Source organism: Rhinichthys klamathensis, unplaced genomic scaffold (assembly GCF_029890125.1).
Source record: "Rhinichthys klamathensis goyatoka isolate OS25496 unplaced genomic scaffold, OSU_Roscu_1.1 h1tg000303l_1, whole genome shotgun sequence".
In the NCBI taxonomy this organism is placed as follows: Eukaryota; Metazoa; Chordata; class Actinopteri; order Cypriniformes; family Leuciscidae; genus Rhinichthys; species Rhinichthys klamathensis.
In genome coordinates this window covers 4,574,064-4,597,239 of record NW_026606822.1, presented here as the reverse complement: position 1 = coordinate 4,597,239, position 23,176 = coordinate 4,574,064, and the positions used below count along the sequence as shown (strand labels likewise).

Below are 23,176 nucleotides of genomic sequence, written 5' to 3'. Positions count from 1 at the left end.
TCCACTGCTGGGCTTGGCTCTATTCAAACTGACACATTGGACACCACATTCACAGTCTATCTTTTTTTCCTTTATTCACCATCTCACGATAAATGCCTGGCTTGTGTGTAGCAAAAATGAAATCAAGTGTTCTGTATTCCTTCGCCAAGGAATATCGAGGCGTTCGACACATCTCGGAAACAAAAAGGGCTCTGAATAACAATTCTGAAGTTTGACCCGCGCCACTGGATGTTCTCCCAAAAAACCAAAACAATATGTGAATCTCGCTTTGTTTTAATCCTACACTGTTGAAAATAAAGGTTTTTCGATGGTTCTTTAGCTTCAGAAAAGATTGAAAAAGTTGGTATCGTAGGTTCTTCAGATCATTGTTTTGGTTTCTGGGTTATTTTTCTTAAGAACAACAAGAGCTCAAAGGGATCGTTCACCCAAAAATGAAAAGTGTGTCATCATTTACTTCCCCCTGCAAACCTGTATGAGTTTCTTCTGTTGAACGCAAAAGAAGATATTTTGAAGAATGTTGGTGACCAAACTGTTGATGGTCCCCATTGACTTCCATGGTATTTTCTTCCTACTCTGAAAGTCAATGGGGACCATCAACTGTTTGGTCACCAACATTCTTCAAAATATCTTCTTTTGGGTTCAACAGAAGAAACTCATACAGGTTTGGGAACAACTTGAGGCCGAGTAAATGATAACAAAATTCGGTTACACTTTATTTTAAGGTGTCCTTGTTACAGTGTAATTATATATTTAAGTACTGAGTAATATTAAGCAACTACATGTACTTACTATAGGGTTAGGATAGGATTTGGTTGAGGGTTAGTTGCATGTAATTATGCATAATTTACTGTTATTACTACGGTAAGTACATGTAACATATGTAACAAGGACACCGTAAAATAAAGTGTTACCCAAAATTCACATTTTTTGTTTGAACTATCCCTTTAAAATGACACCAGACTGTAAAACCCCTTTGGTTCGTATCGAAACCTTTATTTTCAAGAGTTTAGTCCCATGGCGTTTACCGCTGAGGTTTTGTTTGACATTCCAGTATCTTTGGTGAAAACGAAACAGCTCTTCATGCATGTGAGCGATCCGTCCACGAGCTCTGATAGGGTCCAAATGTTGAAATCTGAATCTAAACCACCTGAAGCAGTTGAAATAGAGCCAGGACCCGGGTCTGTTGTCCTGTTCAACGCATGCACATTATCCTGAACAAGCTAATATAAATATATATAAATATTTAAATGTTTTGTGATATACAGTATTATGTTCACGCCGGTTTATTTCAGTTGTTTTGATTGTAAATGTGTTTTATTTTTTACCAGATGTTTGGTATTCTTGTTGTGCACAATGATTTCTTTGGATCCACTAGTGTGAATGAATATTGATTTGTTAATGGGGTCTATTTTTATGATAGGTATTTTAGCCAAGACAAAGACCATTTTGCTTTTAGCGCAGTTACTTATTTAAAGAACTGATTACCAAAGTTATTTATGTTATCCTGGATATGTGCAAACTGTCATTCTAAATGAATTAAAAAGAAACTCGAGGGTCTGTTATGTTAAGCTGTAAAATCATTATTATTTGCTCCAGTTTCTACTCATGCCTTAAATGCACAAATTGGCAGCTATATGTTAACGAATCTTCTAAAAGTGCAATGCTTATGGTTGATCTTTTTTAAAATCATGATTTGTACTCAAATTAAACTACAATGACTATTTGCTACAATATTAACAAATATATAGTGACTCCCCTACTAATTTGATTGGACCATTTCTTATATATTTATGTATGTTTATGTCTTTCTGCTTTATTACAGCATGGCTGCAAGTTCGATATTGCTGAAGCAAACAATCTTAGACAGCTATAATAAGTGAAATGAATAAACAAAATGATGCGTTGTCTTGGCTTTGCTTCTTTGAACGGCTCTTCGACTCGCTCGCTTTGGGCTGTTCACTGATTTTGCAAATGATATTGCAATTAATTCTAGATCAGAACATTAGTTTTACACGGAAAATGGCTGAATCCCTCAGGCTTGTTTTTGATTCATTTGAAATGAAAACATTTTGTATGAACATTTGAAAGGGAATGTAGTGGAGAAGAAATGATTTTCAGATCTTTCACAAGTATAATTTTTTGTCTGTTTCGGGGTTTCACGGTCATATTGCCATGTAGTGTGTTCCTGTGTGTTTTTCAGTGGTGTGTGAGTGTGTGTGTGTACAGTGACGTACACACAGCAGATCTGGGACCACAGGCAAGGGTGGACGAGGGTCCTGTAAATATAGCAGAACTAGTTAGTGTTGAGGTGTTTATTTTCTGTGTCAGTGTAAGTTGAATATTTTAAAAAGATAAATAATGAGTATTCTCTATTGTGTTTCATGGTACATAAAGAAAATAATGTAGTTTTATCTTACATTTCAAATGCTTTATCTCTATGGCTTCTGCAAAACTCCCATTCCATTTTATAGATTTGTCAGCACAAAATGCAATAAACGAATACCATTTTATTACGGATTATTTGATGGAGTCTTTATTCCCAGCAGGTTTTCAAAGGCTGTTATTTATGTTACACACCTGATTCATATCACAAGGTCATTACAGACTCCCAGATCTGAACTGGGTGTGATTTAAAGACATTTTCCTGTGAGGGTTTTACTGTGAAGTGCTGAAAATATATCGAAACAAACCGATTAACATCATCTTGAATCCAGTTTCCTCTCACGTTCTGATTCATTTCTCAGTCAATTCTTTTGAAGTATTTATTCCAGTTTTCCGGCGCAAAATCAATCGATTCAAGTTGTCACACAAAAGTGTTCACCAAACCAGCGTTTGTTGACCCGAGACGGTGAGTGTTAGCCTGGGAATACCCAGACAACTTCCGGCAAATTTAGATTTGCTCTGAAAGTTAGTCTGGCAAAGAGCTCATTCAAGCCCATTTCCAATCCGCCGAAATCACGGCACCAATCAGAAACGTTGGGGCGGGCTTTACACGATGACGACAGCGCTGGGATTTTGAACATGATTTTGTAGCCTACATTACAAAGATGGATGCCGCCGTCGAACATCACTCGTTCCAATCAGCTATCGCGTCTGTTTTAAGCCATTTGAACGTTTCCTTTTAGTTAAAAACCGAGCAAAGAACAACACTCGGAGATGTTTCTCCGCCGCTCTGCATACGTCATCTCCTTCATCACTCTGATTGGGTTTAGGTCTATCCGCGACGTCCGTTGGTGACGCCCCTCTGGAAATGATTTGTCTATGACGCTTTGCCAGACCATAACTCAGTTAGCTACAACTGAGAATGGTCTGGTTTTAACCAGGCTAGGTAAGTGTTGAGATCTTCCTTAATTTATAAACTAAATACTGTTTTTACTTATTTAAATAGTCATATTCCAGTAATAGTGTTTTATTGAATTAAAGTAGCATACTCTTGTTTACTTTTAAACAATGGATTTGGCATTTAATGTAAACCAGGCATCATTTCCAGGAACAAATCATTTTTCCACACTGAAAGTAAAAATGGTGTACAATGCCAAACAATCACATTGAATCTGATCTTATTTGACGTTTAATGACGAGCAGGATTTTAGACCATTGATATTTGTTGACTAGAATACTATCTTACTTTTTAAAGAATTGGTCAGATTATATTGCTTTATATATTTTAAAACCTAAGTGACTGTGTGCATTATTCCACGACTAATATTTTAAATGTAGTATGATATATGAACTCTATATATGAGTGTTGTCAACTTTGATTTGTTTTTTTTCTCTCACTCAATTGTGTTTAAACGAATGCGGGTCGGTTCTTAATAGAATACAGAAAAGAACAGTTCTTAATAGAATATAATTTTTTCTTAGTGTGGAGAACATTTATAAACCGAAGAACTTTTCCACTACAAAGACTGCATGAATGTTAAATGTTCTTCATGAAACTACTGATACGAATAAAGAACCTGTTTAAGTGTAGGAGCATATGACAAATGAGAACAATTTAGCAATCAGTTTAAAATATCAACAACAAAATTCACACACTAGAATTTTCTGTGAATTCTGACTGCCAAAATCTACACTCTGATTTTCAAGCAATTAACGTTGGTGCATCCAGACTGCAAATTGGGTCAAAGGTTGTGTCTATCAGCCTTTAGCTTAGAAACAAAAAGCTGTGGAACATATTGAAGAGAGTCAATGTTTGTATCTAAAAATGAATTTATTAATTCAGAAGTTGGCTGGTATATACAATGCACAAATTCCATATAAAACAACAGAAATGTTTTTTTCTATCTATTGATGCATTACACAATCATGCTCTGTAAAGTATCATCTAAGACATTAGAGTAAAAAGAAAACCGTAAAACTTCACACAATGTGTTTGTGTGTTTTTCTTTTTTTAATCACAAATGACACAGGAACCAAAAATAAGAATAATTTACGATGATTCAGAGCAACGCCGACTTCTCGATTCTTATCAAATTGAATAATTTCAGTAATGGCGGGAATAATGTGACATGGGCGACGGCTCCATGCTCTGGCCCATTCCCTGCGACGGCCGCTGCCCTTGACCCGCAGATCCCATATTCACCAAGTGGTTAATGGGGCCGCTCTGGATGAGCGTATCCAGGGCCTTCTGCACGCTGGGGTTGTCGAAGTTGATCCCAGTGCCTGCGGTGACAGCCGGTCTCGGAGGGCCCGTCGGCCCCGGCATACGAGCACCAGGGGGCCTTAGAGACGGCCGAGGGTTCATCATGCTCTGAGGCTGGACAGCAGCTATTTTGGGTATGCCGGCGGCACCGTGAGAAGACTGGAGGCCGACGCTCTGAGGGCCGAGGCTGGAGGCGTAACCCTGTGTTTGGGGAGGCTGAGCCGGGCTGGACACTGAAGACGCGCCGCTGTTAAAGATGCTTAGGATTTTAGCCTGGAGCTCTTGCTGTTGGCTGGTGGCGGTGGGGGCCGGGGCCGATGCAGAGGTCAGATGGGTGGAATGGAGGGTCAGGCTGGAGTACGTGGGTTGAGCTGGCGCCGATAAAGCCTGTGTCGTCTGAGGTTCGAGGGCCGCAGGAGGAGGGTGTGAACCTTGAGACCAAAAACAGTGAAAGGTAAGGGTCCATTGGTAAAGTGTAGAGCCCGACTGATATGCATTTTTGGGGGCCGATACCGATATTGGGGAGTAAAAAAAGCCTGATACCGATATATCGGACGAAATTATTTGTGTGTATATTATAATACAGTACCAGTCAAAAGTGGCCCAAAACAGTGAAAGGCAAGGCTTGATTGGTAAAGTGTAGAGCCCGACCGATATGCATTTTTGGGGGCCGATACCGATATTAGGGAATAAAAAAAGCCTGATACCGATATATCGGACGAAATTATTTGTGTGTATATTATAATACAGTACCAGTCAAAAGTGGCCCAAAACAGTGAAAGGTAAGGCTTGATTGGTAAAGTGTAGAGCCCGACCGATATGCATTTTTGGGGGCCGATACCGATATTAGGGAGTAAAAAAAGCCTTTATTTACGGTAACTACGACATGGCGTGAACACAGAAAAATACAACATTGAGTTGAGAATTAATGAAGTTACCTGCATCAGCACCGCTTCTGACAAGACGATCGCGTTTGTCTCTCAGATATTCAATTAGCCTGGCCATCTCATCTGAAGTCATAAACCTGAGAGATGAAAATTTAATACAATTTCAAGATTCTCCATACAAATTTCAGTAACAAATGAAAATGAGATAATATACATATTTGAATTTTATTAAAACAAATGGCATGTGACCTTTAAGCAAAATTATTTTTTTCCTTCTAGTTATTATTCAGGTAAACAAAGAAACAAATTTCAATAGAACAAATAAAACATTAGTGAACTCTATTGGTTTATTCCATTTACGAATCAATTTGCTACAGAAAATTCAAACTACTTCTGATAACTCTAACAAGAGAAGCAGTAATATAGTGGTGCAGGTGTGACATCAGAACCAGAAGTCTAATACACCGCCGGTTCCTTCGAGGTTCCTATGGTGTTTTATAATGAGGTTTTTCAATTTGCGTGTAAAATAAAGCCTGTGGTAAACATAACTTGACGATACTTTGACGTTTTATTCTACAACGTAATATACACATACCCAGAGAAAACGCAGATTTTGAAGCAGTTATGTTAATTTTTGAAAACATACATTTTTAATAAGTGACTAGTAAGGCAGTTCGGGGTGAATGTGTGCAGTCAACGTTGTAGAACAAAACGCCAAAGTATCATGTTATGATTACCATAGGCTTTATTTTACTCAAATTGAAAAATCCTATTATAAAATGGATTAGTCTTCCAGGTTCTGAGGTCACTCTGGATCATGTGACACTGAAGACTGTAATGATACTGACAATTCAGCTTTGATTACAGGAATAAATTACATTTTAAAATGCACTAAATTAAAAAAAAGTTATTTTAATTTGTAATATTTCAAAATATGACTTTCTTTTGGTCAAATAAATGCAGCCGTGGTGAGCAGAAGAGACTTCTTTCAAAAACATTACAAGACCACAAACTTTTGAAGGGTAGTGTTTGTTGACCTACCGGCCCTCCGACAGCAGTGTGATGGGGGTCAGAAGGGAGACGGGATGGCCCTCTCTCTCATGTTCTCTCATCAGCACATCATCCGCCATCTTGGCCGCCTTCCTCGCAATCTCATCCCTTTCTTTAGTGCGGTGTTCAACTTTAAAGGATTCAAAGTTGTGGGCCACCAGCACCATGGCATCCTGGATGGGCATGTTCCTGTGCTCTGCAAGAGAAAGGGATCTTGTGGTAAAACATTCAATATAGCTTAAATGGATTGTAGTCAGAATGAAGTGCAGTACGAACATACACTATTGTATATTAAGAGTGTTTTCCAAGTGGTTTTGGTTCAAGAATATACACGTCATATTGGATTTTTCAGAATAACTCTGATATGCAAGTAAATTGGCATCAAATATCAAACCTTTTGTGGAAGGATACATACCTTGCGGGGTCCCAAAGAGGATGTTGACAGTACAGGAACGATGTACTTGGTGCTGCTGGGTGATTATAATGGCAAAGGGTGTACGAGCCCGACTTACATCCTCCAGAGCTTGGGTCAAGGATACTTCAGTATTCAGGAAGATGAGATCCACAACCATACCCAGATCCCGAACCTTCCTGCCCACCGTCTCAGCATATTCCCTGCACAGAGCAGATAATGTCACTGTGTCTCTAGGAAAACATTTCTTGTTAAAGATGCTTCAAGAAATGTGCTCGCAGGACTCACTTTTGCAGCTTGTTGACGACTATGACGGAGCAATCCACTGGTCTCTCAGCATCAATGCGCCTCTGCAGCTCTTCATAATATTGACGGTAAAGTTCGTTCCTACGGCGCTCTTCGGGACGCACTCGCTCATCTGTAAATTCAGAACTAAACGCTTAGCAAATCCCTTCTGTGAGCAAAACATATAAATGAATCTTTGTTCCACCATAAACTAAGCTAACTGAATTACCCATGCTGCTAACGGTGACTGTTCGAGCATTACCACCTCCACAAATAAAACACTACTTAGGAAAACTCAAAACAACCTGCCTGTATTGAATATTTGATATATTTACATATTTAAAGTATGTTAAAGATTTTTTCCATTGTGATATTTTCATAATACATTTCACAAAATTCTCGTTACCTTAACGCAAAAACAATGGCATTATTTGTTGTACTGCCATTCATTGACATTTATTTAAATTGCTACATGTTGAATTTTCTTAAATTGTCAAAATGCACAAAAAAAAACTTTATCTTCAAAACAGGATGAATTTTCTTCAAGCAAAATATTAGCTTTATTTCAAAACAGTTGTAAATGTCAAACCAACCCTCTGACTCTCTTCTGCCATTCCAGGGTTCTCTGAAGCGCTCTGGGTACGGCTCCTCTTTCTTCCGATAATATTCGTAATCTGCACCACCACGGTAATAACGATCATAACCTTCCTCTCTGTGGAAACGTAATATTGTTTAGATGAGGTGATGTCACCTGAAATCAAAAGTGATTTAAATGCAAACCTACAAAATAAACCAAATGCATTGTGTGCGCACCTGTAGGAAGGGTCTTTCTCCCTGGTCTCTGACGCCCTGTATCGGTCTTCGGCTGGGGGGGCTCGAGCTTCATGATCACGAGGTGGACCGGGACGTGCCTCACGACTATCCCCCCTCATCTCTCGACTCTCACGGTGGTCTCGAGAATCTCGCCCATGCGCCGGGGACCGAGAACGAGCACGGGACTCTCGACTGTCCCCGTAAGCGCTGGATGGCCTAAACAGACAAAATACACCTAGTCAACACATGCCAACTAAACACTTTAGCCCCAAAAACAGCTCTATTAGACAACTCAGAGACTAATTTTACCATTAAAGGTGCTCTATGTAACTTTTCTACTAAAATGAATCCTTTTTTTATTGCCTGTGTGTGAAGGGGTTGTAATCACACATTAAAATGATCCACTTGTCGAGTTTTGCTATTACCTCTGAAGGCCAGTATTCCTATTTCTATGTGAAGTCTCCGGGTCGGATTTACCGTGAAATCCATCGGATGTGACGTGCATGCGCGCTCCCGAGCCTCTCTCCTTATGTACAGTCTATTGTAGACGGTCAGGGAGTTACGTCCGGTTAAAGGTGCACGTTTTTCAGCTTATATCTCGGTCAACCTTTGATCAATATTCCCAAGACTCTAATCGTTCGTAGTGCTGGACGGGGCCTTTCGAACGAGCCCACCCCCGAGGTCCAACTCGCCCGGCTCCCCGAGTTATAGCCGTTCGAAATCGGGGGTCCCAGCAAACGGCGATCCGATAGGGGGCATCCCCGAGGCCCACCACTCTAGTGTTCGGGCAAGGGTTCCCCTGGGACCTCCTCCCCCGAATTTGAGCTCTCTGGGTCTTTGCGTTCCAGAGATACGAGCGATTTTCTTCTGAGATCGTGACGTCACCGGCGTCCGCAATTTTGCAGAGCGCCCGATGGTTTTCTGCTAATATCTCCGCGAAAACACCACCAAAAACTATGGAACTTATATGGTTCCTTTCAGCTCGACTAGATGGTCCCAACGAGCTCGGTGCTCGCCGAATCCGTCTAGTATTCGCCGAGATATTTGCGTAATAGACGGTATTGTCTATGAGTTCGAGCACTCTTGTAAAATTTGGTTGCAATCTTAAACATCACCACTAGAGGCCGCTAAAAGTTACATAGAGCACCTTTAAGTACTTAAAAACTGTTACAAAATGTTAGTCAAATGGTAAACACAAAGAACACTTTAAAAAAACAAATCATTTCTACCAGAAAATCAGTCATTTATACGCTTTCAGAGTTTTGCGACAGCCAGACACTGTTGCGGGAGAGCATAGAAATGAGAGGGTGGTGCCATTTATTAATCCTATCTTTCGCAAAATTCACTTAATTTCGCTTAAAAAAATTCTCTGTTGCAAACTCTGAACGTAGCTCTCTCCAAAAACGAATGTAATGGCAAACATTATCTTTTTGAGGTTACCATTAGTATCCTTTAGTTCCATCGAGTTTCCAAGTCAAATTTATGTAAAAAAAAAAAAAAGAGCAACAGGATTCACATGGTGATAATGGTTTTTTTATTTTGTCAAATCAAAATAATTTTTGTCCTTTAAGCCTGGGAGCATGGGTTTTTAATTTAAAACTTATTTAGCATAAACCAACGCGATGAACCGCAACTCTTTGCCACGTCAGTGCAATAACAATAGTTATTTTCTTTTAAAATCGAGGAGGTGATGAAGAATGGACTGGAAAGACAAACAACAACCTCCAAATATAAATAATATCCAACAATTCAATGAACGACTGAAATTGCTTAAATTATTCGTTTTAATTGTTTCCATCCCATCTGAACACATGAAATAATTAGGATTTTGAGAAGGTTTTTAAGAAGGAAGCAGCGATTCCCAGTTGACGATTTTGAAAACTGTGTATAGTAAGAGAACAGAATAAGTAACACACCGTTTAGACACAGACACACCAAGGGAAACGCACTCAAATTACCCTTTCAACTTTATTTCAGTTAATTCTGATACAACTAAAAGTGAGGAAAAGGGAAAGAAAAAAATAGAACAAACTAAAAATCGAATAGCCACGAGAGATATTGATTGAACCGATTTTGCGCACCCGACAACGATATTGATCTACTCTTGCTCTTTCGATGAATTCCTTTGTGGAGGGAAAAACGTTTACCAAAATTCTCGATAGATGACGTCTTCATTAGCAAAAATCCCAACGATACTTTACCTGCGTGGAGGGCTTGACCTGGATTTATTCTGTCGCTGTCTCTCCGCTGCCATATTTACATCTGAAAATAAACCAATCCAAACGTTCAACATGACAAAAGACGGAAATATTTCAGAGCCAACCGATTTTTTTTTACTGAGAGGATGAACATTTAAAATTGTTGCGTTTAAATTAGAAGCATTTCCAAAGTTTCAATAGTACCATAGTTGAAAGTAAATACTACAATGTGGGGAAAAAAGCAGTAAAGGATCTAGTGAACCTGTGCGCCATTGTGTACGTCAGTATTCGAGATTCCCCAGCTCTAAACACTTATTAAATACCTCTCGACTAAACCACCAACAATAACTGGAACTTTGCACAAATAGTGTAATGGGCCAGTGAACTAAAAATAAAATCAAAAACCATTGTCATCAAAATTACAATACCGTTGTATGAATTTAACAAGATTACAATTACAGACAAAAAGAACCTGTGAAATGGGAAAACATCAGGACTTTTTTTTATTCATTTCAAAAAGTCAATATGTGATCTATTTGTGAAAAGTGCCAATTGGATTTATAGCTTTTATTTATACCGTCACATAAACAAAAACGTAGAGTAGAGGGGAAAAACTAGGCCCTTATGCAATTAACATAAGGATCATATTTGAAGTTAAATTTAGGCTTTATTAGATTCACCACATTGCAGTTATTACAGTAAAATTAGAATCATACAATTAACTGGTCCTAAGTTTTATTTCTCTAAAGTTAACTTAGATGTAAAAACTGCTCAAATTACTTCAATGTTTAAATACTAATTAAATCAGACCTTACCTAGTTTATAACCTCTATAAATTCGACCGTTATGTCCGGCTTTAGCAGCCTCGGCATCCTCCACTCGCTCAAACTGCACAAATCCGTACCCACGAAACAGGGACAAAGCTGAAAAAGGGAACAATCATTTCGTTTTACGCAAAAAAAAAGGCGTTTGTTGGTGGATTTTTGGCCTAAGCTTCCCTTGCTTTCTGAAAATCGCAACTAAAGTGTAAAGAACGGTGGATAAAACAAATTAAAACTGCAGCGAACACTATAAAATACTATTTTTTCGAAACGTCTAAATAAGTCGTTGAATTTATACGCTACTAACCCTGTATTTTCCCATATGGCCTGAACAGATCCTCCATGTCCTTCTTCGCCATGTGCGCCGTGGGCAAATTTCCAACAAAAATCCTTCGCTCCAGGTCACGAGGGTCATTGCTGTTGGTGGTGTACGAGGGTGGCGTACCACTCCGACTTCTTCTGTGCGACATGCCTCTACGAGCTTTAGGTTCAACGGCCAGTTTTCAAGGAACGCTTGCAGTTGATTTTTAGATACAAGACTATTTGATTAGCTATATTTCCCCCAAGGTCTTGAAATTGACGATGCATCGACATGTAAGAAAAGAGAGATTCCAGAGGTAAAATGTCTGGGCAAAGTAACAAAACACTGCAGAAGTCTTTGAAAGTCAACATGAAATCAAAATTGACAAGATTTACTTTACTCCACATGTAGGTCTGAATGAATAATCATTCAACCGATCTACTTTTTTTAATCTACATGTTGACTTTAAAGACAAACTTGAGAGCCTTCACAACAGGTAGAATTTTTAAGTACAGTGTTAATCATACGGAGTGTTTTGCTGTCGGATTAAGTGACAAAAACACGGTTATTTACTAAATAAAACGTTGAAAAAATTGTCTTAGTGAGCCTTTGATCGCAGGAGGCCTAGAGTTTTCCAGCTCACTTCATGACCGTAGCATTCTCATGCAAACACGCAGCTCAGATTGCGCTCGCTGCTTTTTAAATGAAATATTTCTCAAGTATTTGATGAAAGATTGTGGGTGAAGACGAAAGGAAAACCTGTTGGATGAACGGACCACAAACATGTTTCCACAGAACACGCGACGGAAAATATGGGACCGTAGCGTTGAAGGTAACCACAAATCTTGAATTGTGCCAACCAAATAGACAAAAGTTCATGGGGATAAACATAAAATGCTCCCCAAAAATCACTTGCAGGTTGTTCAAAGTTTAAAAAAAAAAAAATCTTATGTCGGTATCCACAACATAGAAGGCGATGTTTGAAGAAAATGATGAAAGAAATCATCCGAAAGGAATCGTCAAGCTGTTTCTTGGCCCACTCGTTATTGTGCATGTTCTCAACATAGAAGTTGGAAGTTAAGAGCTCACGGATGCTGTAGTCTTTGTGGTCCGCTTCAGGATTCTCATCTGTGACATTTTGGTAAGTTGCAAAACAATCATCATACTCTTTTCCAAAGCTGTGCAACACCTTACCAGACAAATGTCCATTCCACATTTTTTTTTCCTCAAGACTCTACCTCAAGAATATGAAAGTCTGAAAAATCCAACAATGGAGAGTGAAAAACCATGTAATTCAGATTGATATATTGTCAATCACAAGATATTATACAATGTAGTGTACTGTTAAAATGAGATTGAGACAGAAAGAGTGTAATTTCTTAACAATAAATTTCTCAATATGTCATCAGGATGAGTTCAATTGTTTTTATGGGTTTGTTATACTTGGTCAATTGCAATAAAATGACTAAATCTGAATATTTACATATGTTACTGTCTTCTAATGTTTTTCACGTTTTGGTGAACAGGCGTTCTTTATACTCAAACGGGCTTAATATTATTAAAAAGTTACACTTATTATGATTCAGTACTTTGACACTATTACAATCTTTAATAAATGTGTTAAGGTGTACAGCCAGAAACAAACCAGTTCATGCTGGTCTCGCGTTGTTCAAAGAATCAAAGCAATAAACTGCAACGGTAAAATTTCTTGTAATTCAATATTTTAATTGTTACACTGCCTATCAGCCTCCATTGTCTTATTTACAGGACTTCTCACTAACTTACTCAAAAAAGCAGAGCCACAGAAAACGGACAAATGAAAATGGACCGCGGGAATCCTCGTCAGCGCCACAACAACCCTTCCGCCATTTTGTGACCGTGCAGCGACGTCAGTCAAAATCAAACCGCGTAAAAGAATGCGCAAATATTACTGCAAACGATATAAACCGCACATTCACAAGAAAAAGATGCAGATTGTGCATATTCTGCACACTTAAAAGCTGCAGGGAAGACCGCGCACACGTTGCCTGGTGTGGATTTCGAAAGGACGCCATGTTGCTCCATAACGCCACACAGTTGATGCTCCGCTGCTCTGAAATTCGTTCGTGTGAGTTTTTTTTTAGTTTTTTTACTCGTCGCGTTGTTGAACCGATCCGAACATTGTATTCTTAGAACCAAAACTACCTTCACGGCCTTTAACAATCAAAAAAATAATAATTGATGCTTCGACTAATAGGTCAGCTAGCAAACTAGCTTACATTTTATAACAATGGATTCAGTTGGGAGCTCCAGAATTTCACATTCCTGAGAAGAGTTTTGTCGGATCAAATCCTTACCGTTACCATGTGAACCTGGAAAATATCCCGCGATTTTCTTGCGTCGTCCTGTTTGGGCAAATAATCACAATGAATGTTCTGCTGCAAAACTGCCGCAACCTTGCGGGGATGATCCTGTGCGGAACTGCGTGCGACTGCGAATCAATCGCTTAGAGAGACGGTGTAGATGGCGCTGTTTTCAAAATAAAAGTACCTGCGCTAAAGTTCCTTTGTGAACAATAATTGAGCTACAAATAATTATCCTTTGAAAAAATATATTTAATTTCCGTTTGAACAGACTTATAATGCAAAAAAAAAAAAAAATAGTAAGTACATGATATATTCCATACATTATACAAATAAAGTACATTTACCATTTATGAATTTATCATTTACTTACTTACGGAACAGACCAAACACGCATTTGTACAAGGTACCCAAGGTCCAATACTGACCTCAATAGTAATATATATATATATATATATATATATATATATATATATATATATATATATATATATATAAAGATATTTATATATAAGACAGTTTACGGTTTATTTGTGCGTTTTAGTATACACTTTTATTTTGAAACGGTGGACGAAAACCATCATACCCTCGGAACATCATTGAGGAAAATACATATACAGGTAATGACATTTTTTAAAGAAGCGGGTCTGATGGAGCGAGTATAAAGGTTATTGCTAATTATGAGATTTTTTATATTTTTTTCCCCCTACATTCTGCCAAAACTTCTGATCCACACTCCCGTTCAGTAGGTGGCGGTAAAGCACCGAATAAGCTGGTTTGCCAACCGCTAATAAAAACATAAGAAGAAGAAGAAAACCATCATGTGACTTCATCACGGGAAAGTTGAAGTCACATGAATTTTGGGTCTACTTAAACACTTCACTGGTCGGTTCACATTTTTGTTCCCACACCTGGAAAGGTAAGACTGAAATAATAACACTATGGATAATTTTAATATGTCTTTTCCTAAATAGCACGTGCCTAATTTTTTCTGTTTTGATTATCACCGTCATATAGGATAAACACTTAATTTCCTGGTTAGTTACATAAAAGGTTATACAGCTTTCCCTTTGGTTTTTGGTTACACTTTTGCTTCAGATTGTTATAATTGGTGATGTTTAATTTATTGTGAGGTTAGGTCAGTAAGTGTTGCTGTGTTTCAGATGCATCTTGTGTTGGTGTGTTTGCTGCTGGGGGTGCTGGAGGTTTCTGGAGCTCCAGATGCAGATGAAATCAAATTTTTGCCTGGACTTTCAAAACAGCCCAGCTTCAAGCATTATTCTGGATACTTCAATGTAGCGGACAACAAGCACCTCCACTACTGGTCAGTAGGACTGGCTGATTTTCACTTTCATTTAAATGGACATAGGAAGATTTTTTTTATTTCCCATATGTAAATGTCCAGCGTTAATGTGTTCTGCTCCACTTGATCAGGTTTGTTGAATCTCAGAAGGATCCGGCCAATAGTCCGGTTGTTCTGTGGCTTAACGGAGGACCAGGATGCAGTTCCATGGATGGTTTGCTCACAGAGCACGGACCTTTTCTGGTGAGAGAAGTCACAGCACTTCATTATATAACTATACTATTTAAAAGACACATGCTTTTTATTATATATGTAATTTTTTTTTTTTTTTACAGATACAAGATGATGGAGCAACTCTAGAATATAATCCTTATTCTTGGAACAAGGTATGGGTTCTGTTTTTATTTTATTTTTAAATTAGATAAGTGTTTCAGGATTGCCAAATGAGTAATTTGTATGATGTGAAATGAGGAAGTCACAGGGCCAGTTTTCATCTTAAGCAGCATTTTTGGTAACTGGACTATGACACTTCCTTCATCCAGTCACATGCTCTTATGCTCTTATATGCTTGGCTATAGCAAACTGGCTTTATTGTATTAAATAAAGGGTGTGCAAACAAACTCTTTATTTAAAAGTCATTAGACTACATAAAAAGAAACGACGGCGTTCATCCAAATAAAGAAACAGCGGTGTGTCGTCATTTCTTTTTACGTAGTCCAGTGATTTTTAAATGAAGAGTTTGTTTGGACATTTTATAACCTGGATGGATGTTTTAGAAAGTCATGAGTCTACATAGATAAACATGGGGTGTTTTTCCAGATTGCAAATGTCTTATACCTGGAGTCACCAGCAGGTGTCGGCTTCTCCTACTCGGATGACAAGAAGTACTCAACAAATGACACAGAGGTATGATTCAAATCATATTCACATTGCATAGTACAGCAGATAGTGCTTGATTGCACTGGACAAAAAAAAACTAAAATGGTAACCATGTGCTCGCTGACTTTTCCAGGTGGCCATGAACAACTACTTGGCCCTGAAAACGTTTTTCCAGTTGTTTCCTGAGTTCAGCAAGAATGAGTTTTTCCTGACTGGCGAGAGTTACGGGGGCATTTACATTCCCACACTGGCTGAGATCGTCATGGAGGACAGCAGCATCAATTTAAAGGTTGAACGGGCTTCATTATAACCATCCTGTCCATAAACAATAGAGACATTGAGTGTCTCGATCCATGTGATTCTGTTTGACGTGTGTATTTGTGTCTTGTAGGGAATTGCGGTTGGAAATGGCTTGTCCAGCTATGAGCTAAATGACAATTCATTGGTGTATTTTGCATACTATCATGGGCTTCTTGGTACCAGGTACAGTGTTTTCTCACCTAATATGACTCTTCCAGGGTTTCTGCGGGGTCTTAAAGTCGGCATGAAATCAAATTGGACAAATCTTCTTTTTAAATGTAATATTGTAGTGTTTATTATAAATGATTTATCTGTGCACTTCATTTTTTTTTTTTATCCATGTACCCTTATAATCTTTAATCAAATACATTACCCTTCCCTCCCCCCTCGAAATGACCTCTCTTCTCTTTCGGTCACGTGCCATGGCGAAAGGGTACGGCCATCGGTGCACCGCCTCTCAGAGAATCTGCTCGTACAAATATGGGCTGATTCCTGCCTGAAAATTTAGCTGCTCGTCCTCTTTCTCGTCGCCAGGCTCCTCAATAAAAAAATCCTTCATGGGAGGGTAACGGTGGGGAGTCCGGTGGAGAGAAATCCTCCACAACTGAATGTAAACTGGCATTCAAATCTGCCTCCATTTTGTTTGCAACACCCAACCTCCAACGATCTAATCAAGCCCCGCCCTACATTTGTTTTCTAATTTCAGAAGCCGTTTCACTCGGATATACGTCACAACAAGGATAAAATGACAATCTCAACTTCCGTTTCATGCCGACTTTAAGTCTAAAAAAGTCTAAAATTTCAAAATCACAATTTAAGGCCTTAAAAAGTCTTAAATTTGCTTAAGTATTGTGTTCTAGGTCTTGGATCATTTTAAACAGCTCTTAATTATCCTACGTCCATGTAAATCTCATTGTAATGCTCCCGCAGCGCTTTGGAATGTTTTTTTTTATTTTTTTTTTATTGCGTGGTGTTGTAGTTCCTTGTTTCGCTAGTCCAAATATAATTCGCTGTATTACGACTACAAAATAGACCAACATGCAACAGCCAATCAGCTTTGTGCATCCATCTAAGCTGTCTTCAGTACTGTTCAGTTTGAATAAATTAATTTACTTTGCAAGGAAATTTGAGACTCTGCGTTTCCTTTGTACGTTTTTTTTTTTCTTAAATTTGACTTTGTGAAACCTGCAGAAACCCTCATGTTGCTCTATTGAACATGCACTGTAATTTTATATATTGATGCTTGCTGTAAAGGCTGCGTCAATATTACTGTTTCTCATACTTTTGTTTGGTGTGTTTTGTATTTTAATCTTTAGTATGTGTTTGTCTTTATTTATTTGTTCTTGTCTAGCTTGTGGAATGACCTGCAGACGTTTTGCTGCAAAGATGGAGTGTGTAACTTCTACAATAGCCAGGATGTGAACTGCTCGTATTCTGTAAGTTGAACTGTTTACAAATGGATTGAGATGCATTAAGATGTCCTATATTCTTTATTTACAGCATCTTTTCTTTCTATAACTCTTTAGGTGAGTACAGTTCAACACATAGTCTACGAGTCAGGGCTCAACATCTATAACCTGTATGCAACCTGTCCAGGAGGTGTTCCTGGGAGATTAAGGTGAGCATGAACCAGTTACATGTGACATTCCTCTGAATGTGTTTTTTAAAAAGGTTGCAGTGTCATTTTGTTCTGTGTTTTGATTTCAGCTTTGAAAATGACCAATTTGTGATCCGAGACCTGGGCCACCACTTCCTCAACCATCAATGGGCCAAATTACAGAACCAGGTACAGAAACCGATTTGTGGGTTGCTGTTAGACAACACAAAGGGTCAAACTCAAAATGAAAACTGTCACATGTTAATTACTAATACACCCTCCTGTCATTATAAAATATATATATATATATATAAATACACACACACACAGTGTGTGTATGTATTTATTTATTACTTACGGTATTTATTTTTACAGTCATTTCAAACTTGTATGAATTTCTTTTAACATCTTTAACAATTTTGATGATCAATTCTTTACAATAAAAATTTCCCTATTAGCTGTAGCTCTTATTTCATTTGCGTAATCAAACTGTGACACGAGTAATGTTAAAGACCATTGGTTCTCGTGTGTCCCGTTATCGAACACTGCACTCCTGTTTGAAGATGTGAAAGTGTGTATGGGATTTACAGTAAATGTAAAACATGTGTATATATATTTTTTTTTCATATGCATCTTGTAACTCGGCTTTTGCCATTAAAAAAGCCTCAGGTGCTGACATGGCATTAAAATCTCTACCTCTACTAATACTACTGTAACAACATGAGTCAGTAAAAAATTACAGCATCTTCATTTTTGGGTGAACGGTCCTTTTAAATTCATTTACTGGCCCTCAAGTTGTTCCAAACCTGTATGAATTTCGTTCTTCTGCTAAACACAAAAGAAGATATTTTGAAGAATATGGGTAACCAAACAGTTGATGGACCCCATTGACTTCCATAGTATTTTTTTTCCTACTATGGAAGTCAATGGGGTCCATCAACTGTTTGGTTACCCATATTCTTCAAAATATCTTCCTTTGTGTTTAGCAGAAGAACGAAATTCATACAGGTTTGGAACAACATAAGGGCGAGTAAATGATGACAGAATTTTCATTTTTGGGTGAACTATCAATTTAAGTATTTGGAAGAAGAAATATCTGGGCCTGCTCATGGTGTTTGAGGGTTAATCCACATGAATCTTCTTGTTGAATCAGAAATTGCGAGATGTGGCCACCCAGTTTAAATCTACGCGTCTCGATCCTCCGTGCACCAACTCTACCCCATCAACCCTGTACCTGAACAACCGGCTCGTGAAGACTGCCCTCCACATCTCGCCCAATGCTTTGGACTGGGTCATCTGCAGGTGCGTTGAGTGGACTTTAATAACGCAAAATGCAAATGTTGTGATCGAGGACTTTAATTTGAAATTGTTGCAGTGCTGAAGTCAATCTGAACTACAACCGCCTGTTCATGGACGTGAAGAAACAGTACTTGAAGCTTCTTGGAGCACTAGTGAGTGATGGGAACATAAATGCTTATGAATCATATATTTCCGTGTCTACCAGATGATTTCAATGACATCTTTTCAACAGAAATACCGTGTGCTGGTATATAATGGAGATGTGGACATGGCCTGCAATTTCCTAGGAGACGAGTGGTTTGTGGAGTCTCTCCAGCAAGAGGTGAGGAGTCGTGTGTCCTGCTTACTTTTAGTCTCCGACTCCGTCTGGTCATTCAATGATATTTTTTTTCAAATCTAAAAATCTGTGCACCCTGACGACCAAAAATGGCCTAAAGCCAGCCAATAAGATTAAAACTTGATATAATTTATGTAGTTTTTATTATTATTATGAATTTCATTTTTAATTATAATATATTTTGTTAATGGAATAATAATAATTATTATTCATTTAATTTATTTATTTTAAATGCAATTGTAAGGGGGTTTACAGTCAAAGCCCCAGAACCAGATATGAGAATGAAGACCTGGAGTCAGATTTATAATAAATGAAAGTTTTACTGAAGATAGTTTGCAGTTTCATCAGCAGAAGTCAGCTTTAAGACTCTCACAGGAGTTTGTAGGTCATAACCCCGCTTTCAGTGACACAGATCACAGCAGTTATACCCTTCACCAATGTCTAAGCTACGTCCTTGCTTCAGGTTGAATGCTTCTGATTGGCTAAGAAATAGATAAACATAGTAATTTTCCACACATATACAGATAGACTGAAGCATATCTCCATCGATTATGCGGCTGACACTCGCACCCTGAAGTTAGGCACGTCATGACCTTCCAGGTCGCAGATTTGGGTTGCTGGACGCCAGCCTGTCCTGAACAACAACTCAGTCTATCTCCAATAATGCCGTTGTTCCTTAACACACACACACCGACACACAGATTTTCCAAGGTTGGATTTGGCCAGGCTCTGACTATAAACAGGAGAGTCCTCTCAGATAATATGTTCTTTCTCTCAAGGATGGGACACTTTTATGTAAGAAATGGTCACTTAAACTATTGGTTCCAATGACCCTTGTGACCTATAGTCATCATGGTGAGCTAGAAGAACGGATATATGTTTTAACACATGTTGAAGACCTTTCTCAAACAAAACATCTTTCCATATTTCATTTCTGGAAGCCGGGATACTTGAGCAAGCACTGTTACTGCGTCAGATATCAAATACAGACATTAGAGAATACATGAAGGAACATTTCAGTAATCACGGTAACTTCTATAACAAAGTTAAATCGCACAAGCCTAGAGAAGTCATTCAACTCATTTGATATTTAGAAGGGAAAATATTGATTAATACCTTGATTATAATCACTCATTAGATATACATTGAAGCAGCAGTGGATTCCAGAATCCACCCCCTTCACAATAATACCAATTTATTTGAAATGCCATTAATATAATATTTATATTTTGTTTATATATTTTATATGAATTATAGGGTATAATAACAATTTATTACGTAATATTTTATTAATGTAGCATTTGTATTACTGTCATTATTTATGTATCCATTTATTTAAATAATACATTATTTTAATTAATTATATTACAATTTTAAATGCATAAATATTATTTTATTTATTTTTATTATTTGCCTGTTTTAGTTTCATTGGAAAAAGCTCTTGCCATTTTTGTGCAATTATGTGTCAGACATAATTGCGCAAATGTGGGGTTTTTTTCTTTCTTTCGGAGCAGAAACAATCTCTTTATCTTCTCCAACAGGTCCAGGTGCAGCGCAGATCTTGGGTTTATTTCAATGGTGAATCTCAGCAGGTGGGCGGCTTCGTCAAGGAGTTCACCAACATTGCTTTCCTCACAGTGAAGGTAAGACTGCAATAAAGCAACTCACACGATCCACAAATATCTGTGGTTTCGCTGTACGAATGAAAAGCTGAATTAACTGGAACTCAATGCCATACATAGACAGCATTTTAACCCTTTGATGCGCAAGCTATGGATACCCCTTCTAATGCACAACATGGGTCTAAAAAGACCCGTATTCATTTCCTATGTTATTTCATGCATGGTTTGGCATTTTTTTGTTTCACCTTTTGAAATCACTTTATTTGAGCATTTAATATTTCATGATCTATAAATTTCATGATTTATGAATATTCAAAATATCTTGTTTTCAATTATCACAAAATCATATTTTAATATTTCATAGGTTTTTTGTTAATACATCAAGTTTACACACATGGGTCTAAAATGACCCATCTATGCAAGCGTGATAAAACAAAAGAATACAGAGAACGTTTTGTTAAAATAGCCAATGTCACAGTTGTTTAGATCAACACATTTACTGTAACACTTGAAATATGTTTATTGGCCACTTTATTACACATAACACATATAACCGATAACACTGAAATTGAACTGTAGTGTAGTGCAACTGTAGGGGGATCTCCCCACCACAAATGTGCAGCATCCACCTGGATGATGCGACAGCAGCCATAGTCGCCACCACACGACGGCTTATGTGACCGATAGGATTGATTTATGAGCACAAATAAAAATGAATATGGAGGTACACAAGGTGTCTGCCCTACAGCGACAATATATACTTGTGTGTGTATAACTTTCTATTGCAACTTTTTATTTTGTTGACCTAGCTATTAGATAAAATAGAATATGTCGACCCCCAGCTAGCTAATAGTATTGACTTTTGCACTTGTAATGGATTTCAAGGTCAAGGTAACCTTAGCCTAAACGTTCAAATATTAGGCTATATCTAGATGTCTTTCACAAAATATCAAATATTTTCTGTGACAAAAAATGTATTAAATAAAACTTACATGCATGAAATATACAAAAGCAGCCGTGTTGAATTGTGAAATGTGTGGCAGGTGAATAGTTTTCTGCAGTAAATATATTTATACTATTTATAAATATTTTTGACCCGTGTGTAAAATTGATGTCGAAATACAAAAACCGTGTTTGTTTATAAAGTAAGAAAGGAAAAATAAATATAATGATTTGTGGAAATCAAAAACAAGATATTTAATGAATACCTGGATTAATAAATGATAAAAAAAAACATTTCTTTCAAATATTCAGCAAAGAAACAAGAATGCGGGTCTTTTTAGACCCATGTTGCGCATTAGAAGGGTAGTGACAAAAACGATTTTTATTCGAAAAGTAAGAAAGGAAAAATTTAAATAAGGATTTGTAATGATCTAAAACAAGTTTATTGAGGAATACCTGGAATGATGAAATTCATTTCTTCCAAAGATATAGAAAATTAAAACTCAGTCGGGTCTATTTAGACCCATGTTGTGCATCAAAGGGTTAAGCATCATATGGTTCAGAATAGAGCCTGCATTCACTTCCGTCGTAAACTAGTTTTACTTACTATGCATGTGAATTTTGTCAATTTTCTTTTAAATGTATTTATGTCCTCCACAGGGTTCGGGTCACATGGTTCCCACTGATAAACCCATAGCGGCCTTCACAATGTTCAGTCGCTTCATCACCAAACAACCTTACTAGAACACACTCAGGGATTTCACGCTTTAAATCTGAGTTTGCACTGTCACACTGGTAAAATGTTTATGATCTATGGACAGACCACTGACTGTTTCTGAGACCGTATTCTGTTCAAAACTGATGAAATTTTCTTTGTTTTATGTAGTTTAGTTGCCATCCTTGTTATCAAGATTAAACCATGCTGACTGCACATGTCTCGATGTAGGCGTTTGAGGGAATCACGGTGTGAAGACATCATCTATATGCGACTATTGATCTTTGATAAAGTGTGATTATGGTTGATTTTTATGAGCGTTTACAAATTTAAATTCAATCCAATGTTTATCTTCGGTGAGTGGATGCTCACTGTTTATTGCACAATTTTAGCTTATGTCCTCTTCTCCATTAAACATGAAACTGTAG

The 23,176-nt window shown here is 37.7% G+C and overlaps 2 protein-coding genes and 1 long non-coding RNA gene across 8 annotated transcripts in view; 1 reads left to right on the top strand and 2 right to left on the bottom strand.

The window, feature by feature from the left end:
• LOC130104159 (uncharacterized) overlaps positions 1-23,176 on the bottom strand; it is a 217,174-nt gene that overhangs the window by 166,750 nt on the left and 27,248 nt on the right. The window lies entirely within an intron of this gene.
• ncoa5 (nuclear receptor coactivator 5) lies at positions 4,383-13,882 on the bottom strand. Of its 6 annotated transcripts, none has more exons than XM_056270577.1 (11): positions 13,749-13,882; positions 11,419-11,680; positions 11,106-11,213; positions 10,294-10,354; positions 8,093-8,308; positions 7,873-7,991; positions 7,283-7,412; positions 6,998-7,197; positions 6,574-6,778; positions 5,584-5,669; positions 4,383-5,076 (listed from the first exon to the last, which is right to left on the bottom strand). In XM_056270577.1, exons 2-11 carry the CDS (start codon positions 11,579-11,581, stop codon positions 4,487-4,489), a joined length of 1,878 nt encoding a protein of 625 aa, XP_056126552.1. In that variant the 5' UTR covers positions 11,582-11,680; positions 13,749-13,882; the 3' UTR covers positions 4,383-4,486. The 6 variants fall into 6 exon arrangements, with proteins under 6 accessions (XP_056126552.1, XP_056126551.1, XP_056126554.1 ...); XM_056270576.1 differs by lacking the exon at positions 13,749-13,882 and adding an exon at positions 13,671-13,686; XM_056270579.1 differs by lacking the exon at positions 11,419-11,680.
• ctsa (cathepsin A) lies at positions 14,551-22,792 on the top strand. The gene is made up of 15 exons (XM_056270591.1): positions 14,551-14,673; positions 14,918-15,078; positions 15,189-15,300; positions 15,393-15,443; positions 15,877-15,963; positions 16,070-16,225; positions 16,328-16,419; positions 17,588-17,672; positions 17,763-17,854; positions 17,944-18,022; positions 18,987-19,135; positions 19,209-19,284; positions 19,365-19,454; positions 21,011-21,112; positions 22,694-22,792. Exons 2-15 carry the CDS (start codon positions 14,918-14,920, stop codon positions 22,775-22,777), a joined length of 1,416 nt encoding a protein of 471 aa, XP_056126566.1. The 5' UTR covers positions 14,551-14,673; the 3' UTR covers positions 22,778-22,792.